This window comes from Ooceraea biroi, chromosome 2, assembly GCF_003672135.1.
Source record: "Ooceraea biroi isolate clonal line C1 chromosome 2, Obir_v5.4, whole genome shotgun sequence".
Lineage (NCBI taxonomy): Eukaryota > Metazoa > Arthropoda > Insecta > Hymenoptera > Formicidae > Ooceraea > Ooceraea biroi.
The window spans coordinates 2,472,148-2,481,255 of NC_039507.1; the positions used below are offsets into that span (position 1 = coordinate 2,472,148).

General features: G+C 29.0%; 1 protein-coding gene and 1 long non-coding RNA gene across 5 annotated transcripts; one reads left to right on the forward strand and one right to left on the reverse strand.

Moving 5' to 3' along the window:
* Nucleotides 1-106: 106 nt before the first annotated feature.
* Nucleotides 107-4,719, reverse strand: LOC105281801. 3 transcript variants are annotated; one of them, XM_026975496.1, is made up of 9 exons: nucleotides 4,308-4,706; nucleotides 3,794-3,913; nucleotides 3,551-3,668; nucleotides 2,578-2,833; nucleotides 2,350-2,478; nucleotides 1,988-2,078; nucleotides 1,416-1,561; nucleotides 1,063-1,195; nucleotides 107-964 (listed from the first exon to the last, which is right to left on the reverse strand). In XM_026975496.1, the coding sequence occupies exons 1-9, from the start codon at nucleotides 4,446-4,448 to the stop codon at nucleotides 911-913; spliced, it is 1,188 nt and encodes a 395-aa protein (XP_026831297.1). In that variant the 5' UTR covers nucleotides 4,449-4,706; the 3' UTR covers nucleotides 107-910. The 3 variants fall into 3 exon arrangements, 2 of the variants coding, with proteins under 2 accessions (XP_026831297.1, XP_026831298.1); XR_003407556.1 differs by lacking the exons at nucleotides 107-964; nucleotides 1,063-1,195 and adding an exon at nucleotides 1,711-1,900 and having other exon boundaries at nucleotides 1,471-1,561; nucleotides 4,308-4,719; XM_026975497.1 differs by lacking the exons at nucleotides 107-964; nucleotides 1,063-1,195 and having other exon boundaries at nucleotides 1,468-1,900; nucleotides 4,308-4,719.
* Nucleotides 4,720-4,949: 230 nt separating this feature from the next.
* On the forward strand, nucleotides 4,950-8,056 carry LOC105281803. Of its 2 annotated transcripts, XR_003407558.1 has the most exons (3): nucleotides 4,950-5,058; nucleotides 5,186-5,238; nucleotides 5,472-8,056. It is a non-coding gene; the product is annotated as an uncharacterized LOC105281803 (long non-coding RNA). The 2 variants fall into 2 exon arrangements; XR_003407557.1 differs by having other exon boundaries at nucleotides 5,186-8,056.
* The last annotated feature ends 1,052 nt before the right edge of the window (nucleotides 8,057-9,108 follow it).

Sequence of the window (9,108 nt, forward strand, 5' to 3'; positions counted from 1 at the left end):
TACCGATAAAAGTAACATAAACTATCAATAATACAAGGTGCTACAGAAATAATTTTCTCGCCATTTAGATGGGAGAGAAAGGTGGCGATTAATCGAATTTGATGCCTTTTCATAAAAGTACAACATATATTTATTTCTCACAGAAAAGTAGATAACTTGATAAGTTGATAACTTGATCTAACTTCGCGCAATTGACATTTCCAGTACGTTCATGTTCTACATTTTATTCCTAACACATAATTTCTAGAACAAGAATTGCCTTCTTGATCTTACAATGGCATATATACTCTCTCTACAATTTTTATTTTTGTTATATTATATGTAACTGCATTAACAAATTTTAGTTTTTTATAAAGCATGCATGTTTTTAAATATATATCTGTTGTACACTGTGATATCATCTTACAATAGAACAATTTCCTAATTATATCCAACTAATGATCAATTTGATTAAATGATCATTATTTAGATATAATTAGAATGACATTCTCGGGAATGCTACTTCCATTATTATAGATGTTTGGCAGATTTTGCGAAAATATCTCAGATTGTAAGATATTAAATTATTAGTATTTTTTAACTGAAAATTTAAAAAATACTTTTACAACTACAGAAACGCGTAATATACAAATTGGCGCGCGTGCACGCTCATACACGCACACAATTTGATTTAATAACACTGTGGCATAACATGTAATTTGCGCAAATATTATTCCGATTATTTTCCATAATTTTATATAAACTGTTATAACTGTTAAACGTATTATAATAGCAATTGATATGTAAATATTAAACTCATAGTAAATTAATATTTTTATGCTACAAGTTATTTGAAAACGTGGTAATTGCTGGCTTATCTTTAAGTTTACTCTTTTACTTTCACTGTACTATCAGATGTTTGATACTGGTATCACTTCTGTACAGAATATAGAACAGTAAAGTAAGATACCGATGCAGTAGATATCTATAATGAAAATATTAAGTTGACTTCCAAAATATGTGCTATGTTATATATGTATATTATAATTTAATATAACTTGTATATTGTTTAATACAATTTACCGAAGCAAAGCACTCTAGAGATGCCATAAAAAGTCCACCTGTTTTGATGCCGAACATCTTACAGCTTCTTTGCAACAGGAACAATATCAATTTCTGTACGCGTATGGGAGCCATATACCACTGAACGTTGTATCTGCAAAGTAACAATTAGTCAATAAGAGTATTTGAAATGCGTAATATATGATTGCGTTAAACAGTTAATATAGAAGTACATGCTCTGCAGCCTATGTAAATAATTATGAATTTCTATTTCATGTTTGTTATTCTGTTCTGATATGTTAATATATTCTATAATAGTATTACTATTGTACAAGTTAAATAACTATGTCAAATAACTATGCCAAATATCTTACGCAGTAGAAAACATGTAGTTGTAGTGCTCTATAATTTCTTCACCGGAAACATTGGCCAGGAACCAATATAGAAGCACAGCAGTTGCAAATATAAGGTGTACCAGAAATTCCTCCACTTTATCTCGAAGCAGTGCAGTTTGGAATACCTAGAACAATATAATTTTCACATTGTGCATTATTTGCCTGCGTGCGTGCTGCGTGCGTGTATGGTCAAGTACGCGTGTATGTGTGCATATGTGTGGAGAGGACAGAGGAGCGTGTGTGTTTCAAAACATTTTTTAGATGAGTTATATACCATAATAAATATACATAAAATAGCAAATACGTAATCTGTTTTTCATATTAAGTTTGGGTCTTTATTAAACCTTATAGTGTCTAAGGCTTAGACCATTGGTAAAAATATGAATTATGTATATAATTATGAATAAATTTTGTATACATGTATGTAATAATTCTTGTTCTTTCACTCCATTATATTTCTGCATCTGTAGTTACATTCAACTTATATATCCTGTTGACCTGCTCATCCAAGAATACAAAAAAGAATTACAAAACTTTGTTAAAGAACTTACTTCGCATAGATTGAGGCATAGACTAAGTATGGATAACACTGTTAGACAAAAGTATGTTCCATTAAAACTAGAGATAAAAAATTCAGCCAACCTTAAAAACCGTGAAAGTATTTTATTTCACATGTATAACAAATATTTAAAAACCAGGAAATATATAGGTGTTCCATAAATATGTGTAATAATTATGACTTTCCGACATCCAAGCGTGAAAATTTTAGTTTTGGTGCTAGTAAACTTCAATCGTTCACTTCTAAAACCTGTATACATTATATCCTCGACACTTTTATTGTAAAAGTGTTCTCTTAGAAAACTCATCTGTGCTAGTGTGTTCGAATCATCGTACATGTGAAACAGAAACGCACTCAATGGCTGTGCGATGGACATCCACTGCAAGGCGTATCTTCTTTTCCATCTTATTCCACTGATTAGTTTTTTCGTGAATATTTACTATCATTGATTGTCCTATACGGTAACTATAAATAAAGTTATAACTGACATTATGTACAATATTTCTACATTTCTACTAGTAGATAAAAACCATTTTACTCATAATCACAATCATTAAATCTGTTTTTATATTTGTCTCTTACCTAGCAATGTTAAATAGTCCGCAAACGTGTTTAAGGTATGCACATCCTATCAAACCTCCCCCAATCAACGCAGTTAATGATATGTAAGCGGACGCGTATGCGTGAAGCAAAATTAAATAGAAATTCTTTTCTTTATCAATAAAATATTCAGTTATGAATTGGAAATTGTAAAATGGTCGAGATATGTTTACGAGTAAAAAGGTGCTAAGAATTCGCGGCATAAGAATAACAATAAATGCCCAGCACACCGCGAACACTGTAATTAGTTTAAAATAATTGATAAGGGAGATTAAGGTATTAAACTGGTATCTTCTATTATATCCAAATATTGCTTCATCGTGTAAATTTCAGATTATCCATCATTTGAATTCTGTAATCTTCGTTCCATTGCAGATATCTTTTAGTTGAACAATACCAAAATTGCGACAGTAATTGTGAAAAAAAAAACATAAGATGCGCGAATTTTTTATCTATAGAAACATTATTAAAACTGTTCGTTTTTATTGTAACTTTGTACATATCCAAAATTAAACGTTTGTTTGAAGAATAAGAAATAATCCAATGAAAATAAACCAATAACTATAAAAATATACTAAACAACAAGTAGGAGAAATGGTTGCAATATTCTCGAAAAAACAAACTAAGAAATAATTATTATAATATAATTTTTACGGTAAGAATAAATAAAATAAAATCATGAACATTAATATTAATAAAATTTATGACGTTTCTGTATTGAAACACAATATATTATTAGCAATCATTATCCCATGAGTAAAACTTATTTTTTATCTTAATGAATAATTAATTTAATTAATTTTAATTTATTTATTTTTACAATTAACATCCCTACAATCCCTATTACAACGTTCATGACATTCTTCTCATTCTCCAGTCAAATGATTACTAATGAAACAGCTTGAGTGCACATGTTCACAGGCAGAAGCATAGGTATTATTCAATAGTTTCTTACGTAAAACTAGAATTGAGATATATTCTGCACTAGTTGCATATTTCTTTATTATAGCCATTTCGTTTTCATCTTTTAATTCATTGCAGGCATGCTGGAGACGCTCCAGAAAACATTTCACCTATCATATTAATAATATTAATGTTGGGCAATTCATATTTATGAAAAAATTTGTTAAAGCTCTTTAAATGAAAATTCATTTATCGGAAAATGTTTAGAGTATACTTATGTAAAAGGTCAACTCACAATATCTGCGTTAATCCAATAAGAAAGTTGATGAATTGCGCACACAAGACAAAACAAAGTTGAAGATAAAATTTTTATAATACGCTCAACAGTTAATTCGGAAGTTATAAACTGTGTTAGCTGCAATTAATAAATTTACCAGTGTTATATTTAAAAAAGTGCATACGTATTATGTCATAAATATTATTATAATTATAAAATTGCAGGTTCTGCTGGTGTAGGTGTTGTGTTACTGGGTAAATCTAAATAAACTTTAATTATTTTTTTACACAATTGTAATAAAAATTTAAGTTTTATATGTTTGTTCACGTATTGTAATAAAGTCCATACCAAAAATAATTTTACAAGGTTTAACAAATCTGCATAAAACAAGTATAATTAACGGTAATGAAGGAACATTTCAAATATTGCTTGTTAGTGAACAACTGCTACAATAATAGAAATACGTACCGCTTTATTATGATAATATTTAATCCTTCATTAAGTAATAAAACAAATCGAAATGTGTGCATACCTGAAATATAATATAGCTGTTTGTAACAACCGAAAGCAATGAAAACTGAAATCGGACAAATTTTGATTGGTTGTAAGGCCATATGCCAATAGTTAATAGTAAAATTCGTTGTATTCTAAAATGTTCAACTATACAGATCATTCTTCGTCGAGCATACAACTACATTTGAGAATATGTCGATCGAGGTTCACATTCTGAAGTATACTCGGATATTTTAGAATATTTTTCTTTTAGCATAAGATAAATTACCTATATTACCTAATAGACCAAATTACCTAATAGAAACAATTTCCCTTATTGTATTAAAATTACATAATTTTTCTTACACTTTGTCATAAACGCATGGACATAACGTATAACATAAAATATTAAATACGACATAGTCAGTAAATGCTATAATATTATAGAAGTACTACAGAACATGCCATGTAATGCTGTCAAAATAATAAAAAAGAAATAAAAAATAGGGCTATAGAAATAATTTTCGTGTAAGAGAACTGGCGCGGGAGAGAAAAGTAGGCGATTAACGGATCGATTTGACGACGTAATGATGGTACAATGGATATTTGTTTCTCACAGAAAGATAGTCATGACATGATATCTTGCCTAAGGTTCGCGCAAGCGCAGTGATTTTTCCAGGCAGTACATCTTCGCGTTCTTCATTACAGTTCACGCCTTCGTACTGTATACATCTTTCTGAAAAGAAGTGTTAGCTGGTTAATCCTACGTACACATCAGGTTTGATATGACGGTAATTATGTAACATATCATTGTCTGCGACTTATTACGTTTGTAAAGACTGTTGAAATGCATCCGCAAATGTCGTTTGGTTTGCAAAACACCTATTTATTGGATTGTAACATATATTCAGTTTTCAGTGTTTTTGATCATGGATTGTAAAATAGTACAAAAACGTCAAGTACATATAGTGGTGGGTTTTATGGAAAAAGAATAATATACATCGTTTTAACGCAAAATTGTGATATCGTTCGATTATGGATAAGAATACCGTTATTATTTTATTAAAATACTTTTATGAAAAACAGCTTCTATAAAAAGAGTAATATTACGAAATGTCTATAACTGTGAATATAAATCTTCATACAAAACATACGACATGAAATAAGTTATCTTGATTCATTAATGCAATATATTTACCCATAGACCATATACTACTGGACTACACATCAGTGACGGGGGGTTGTTGCCATAGTACAAACGATTTCTACAAAAATAATATCACAAATGCCCGTAATTGTGAATGCAAGTATTCGTACATAATGTATCATTCGAAATATCTTGATTCAAAAGTTTATAACTATAATCTCTTTAGTATATTAAAAACAACGCAATTGGTTTGTCTCACCATCGAACAATGCTTCTTCAACTTCAGTCTTCTGTGTCTTTTCTTCGTACGATCACCTTTATTATATTTTATGTTTATAAATTAATGCAAAACCTTGGCACTGTTGCTGGATTTCAAAATATGAGACATCAGTGTCAACTTTAAAATTATATGATTTATATGAATTTATACAATTCATGGTTATCATAGTTATATTATATCACATGTACTTGACATTTCCAACCAGTACATCTCCATGTTCTTCATTTTATTCCACATATTCCTAGGATATAATTGTTTTCTAGAACGAGAATTGCTTTCTTGATCTTACAATGGCACATATAATCTATCTGCAATTTTTATTTTTGTTACATATAACTGCATTAAGAAATTTTAGTTTTTAATCAAACATGCATGTTTTTAAATATATGTATTTATCTGTTGTATACTGTGATATCTTACAATAGGACAATTTTCTAATCATATTCTAATAATGATCATTTTTATTAAATGACGATTATAGATGTTTCTGTGATAGCAGATTCCACGAACATATCTCAGTTTGTAAGATATTAAATGTAAATTAAGCAATTACTTTTATATATACAAATATAGAAACCTAATATACAAGTTCACACGCGTGCACGCTACACATGCACAGCACATTTTACTTGCTCAAGTATTATTCTAATTATTTTCTATAATTGTACATAAACTGTTTTATATAAACATATTATAATGTTACTTAATATGTAAATATTGAACTCATAGTAAATTGATATTTTTATGCAACAAGTTATTTGAAAACGAGACACATGTTGCCTTATCTTTAAGTTTACTCACTTACTTTCACTATACTATCAGATGATTGATATTGGTATCACTTCTGCACAGAATATATAACAGTAAAGTAAGATACCGATGCAGTACACAACTGTAACGAAAACATTAATTTGGCTTCCAAAATATGTTATGTTATACATGTGTCACACATATTGATGTCTAATACACCTTTACCGAAGCAAAGCCCTCTAAAGATGCTATAAAAAGTCCACCTGTTTTGAGGCCGTACATCTTACAGCTTCTTTGCAACAGGAACAATATCAATTTCTGTACGCGTATGGGAGCCATATACCACTGAACGTTGTATCTGTAAAGTAACAATTAGTCAATAAGATCATTTGAAATGCGAAATACATGATTAAGCTAAAACATTGAAGTTCATATTTACAGGTTATGTAAATAATTATTAATTTCAACATCATGTTTGTTATTCTAATCTGATGTGTTAAGACATTCTATAATATTATTGATATAGTAAGAAGTAATGACAAATTAAGTCAAATGTTTATGTCAAATATCTTACGCAGTAGAAAACATGTTGTTGTAGTGCTCTATAATTTCTTCACCGGAAGTATTGGCTAGGAACGAATATAGAAGCACAGCAGATGCAAATATAAGGTGTAATAGAAATTCCTCTACTTTATCTCGAAGCAGTGCAGTTTCAAGTACCTAGAACAATATAATTTTCACATTGTGCCTGCGTGCGTGTGCGTATGTGCGTGCGCGCGTGTGTGTGTTGTGTTAGCGAGAGAAGAGGAAAGAAACGTGCGTGTCTTAAAATATTTTTCACCTAAGTTAGATATGTATATCATAATAGATATACGTAAAATGGAAAATACGTAAAATGTTTCTCCTATTAAATACTTTTGATTCTGTAGTAAAACTTGGTGGATCATTGATAATATGATGAATTGCATTTCGTATATGCATGTATAATTATTTTCAATATTTGTTTTATTTGCTTTCTATTTCTATTTTTGTGCATCAGTGGTTCCATTACATATCCTGTTGAATTGCTCATACAAGAATGCATAAAACTGCAAACCTTTGTTAAAGAACTTACTTCATATAGATTAAAGCATAAACAAAGTACGGCTACTACCATTAGACAAAAGTATGTTCCATTAAAACTAGACGTAAATAAGTCAGACAACCTTAAAGAATATGAGAGCAATTTATTTCACATGTACAACAACTATTTAAAACATGGGAAATATATAGGTGTTTCAAAATTACGTGTAATAATTATGGTATTCCGACATATCTGAGAGCGGAAATTTTAGGTATGGTATTAGTAAACTTCAATCATTCACTTCTAAACTTTGTACATATTATATCCTCGACATTTTTGTTCTAAAATTTTTGTCTTAGAAAGCTCATCTGCGCTAGTGTTTTCGGATCATCGTACATGTGTAGCAGAAACGCACTCAATGGCTGTACGATGAACATCCACTGCAAGACGTATCTTCTTCTCGATCATCTTGTTCCTCAGATCAGTGTTTTCATAAATATTTAATATCATTGATTGTTCTATACGGTAACTACAAATAAATTTATTACTGAAATTATGTACAATATATTTACTTTTCTACTAATAGATAAAACCTATTTTACACATAATCACAATCGTTATGTCTATTTTTACATTTGTCTCTTACCTAGCAATGCTAAATAGTCCGCAAACGTGTTTAAGGTATGCATATACCATCATACCTCCTCCCACGAGCGTAATTATTGCAATGTAAAAGAATGCATATGTGTGTAGCAAAATTAAGTAAAAATTCTTTTCTTTATCAATAAAATATTCAGTTACGAATTGCATATTGTAAAGTGGTCGAGATATATTTACGAGTAGAAAGGTGCTAAGAATCCGCGGATAAATTGGCATAAGAGTTACAATAAATACGCAGCACACCGCTATTACTGTAAGGATATTTTAAAATAATTGATAAGAGAGATTAATGAATTAAGCTGGTATTCTTTATTATCTCGAAATATTGTTTTATAACGTAAATTTCAGTTTTTCTATTGTTTAAGTAAGGTAAATTCGGGTAAGATGGCCATAGTTTTTTAAAATGCAAGAAACATACGTTAATTTTTGGTATTGTTTAATAGCATTTGGCATATTATGATCACTAAAACTTAAAGTGCATAATACTATCAAAATTAAAGAGAAAATAATTATTAGAAGTTTTATATTATCAAAATTAGTTTTATTTTGACAACATTTATTTTGAACTAAACTCTTATACTTAAATAAGCAAAAAGCATAATGTTTTAATACATAAATAAACAAAAACCTTAGAAAATAAATAATTATATATTATATTGCATATTTTTAAATTATAATCTTTATTTTTTGGAAGAAAACAAAATATATATTTCTATAATTTAAACAAATAAACATTTCTATAATTAAAGAAAATATTACTTATTTAGTTCTTCATTAGTATTATTAGTATAGTGAGCCATTTTACCCAAACTGTGAGGAAAAGACGGCCATAGTATTTATAAATAAACAGTAATAACGAAAATGCAAATTATAGATCAAATTACAATTTACATACCTTTATGAATCTAATATTGATTACGACAGCTTACTTATAATTTATT

Bases quoted from the DNA above. Each gene is read 5' to 3' on its own strand.
- LOC105281801 (XM_026975496.1), bottom strand. From the start codon at position 4,448: ATGATCTGTATAGTTGAACATTTTAGAATACAACGAATTTTACTATTA. The intron at 1,562-1,987 runs GTAAGTTCTTTA...ATATTGTTCTAG, and splicing joins TATGCCTCAATCTATGCGAA to GTATTCCAAACTGCACTGCT. The intron at 1,196-1,415 runs GTAAGATATTTG...GTTACTTTGCAG, and splicing joins AACTACATGTTTTCTACTGC to ATACAACGTTCAGTGGTATA.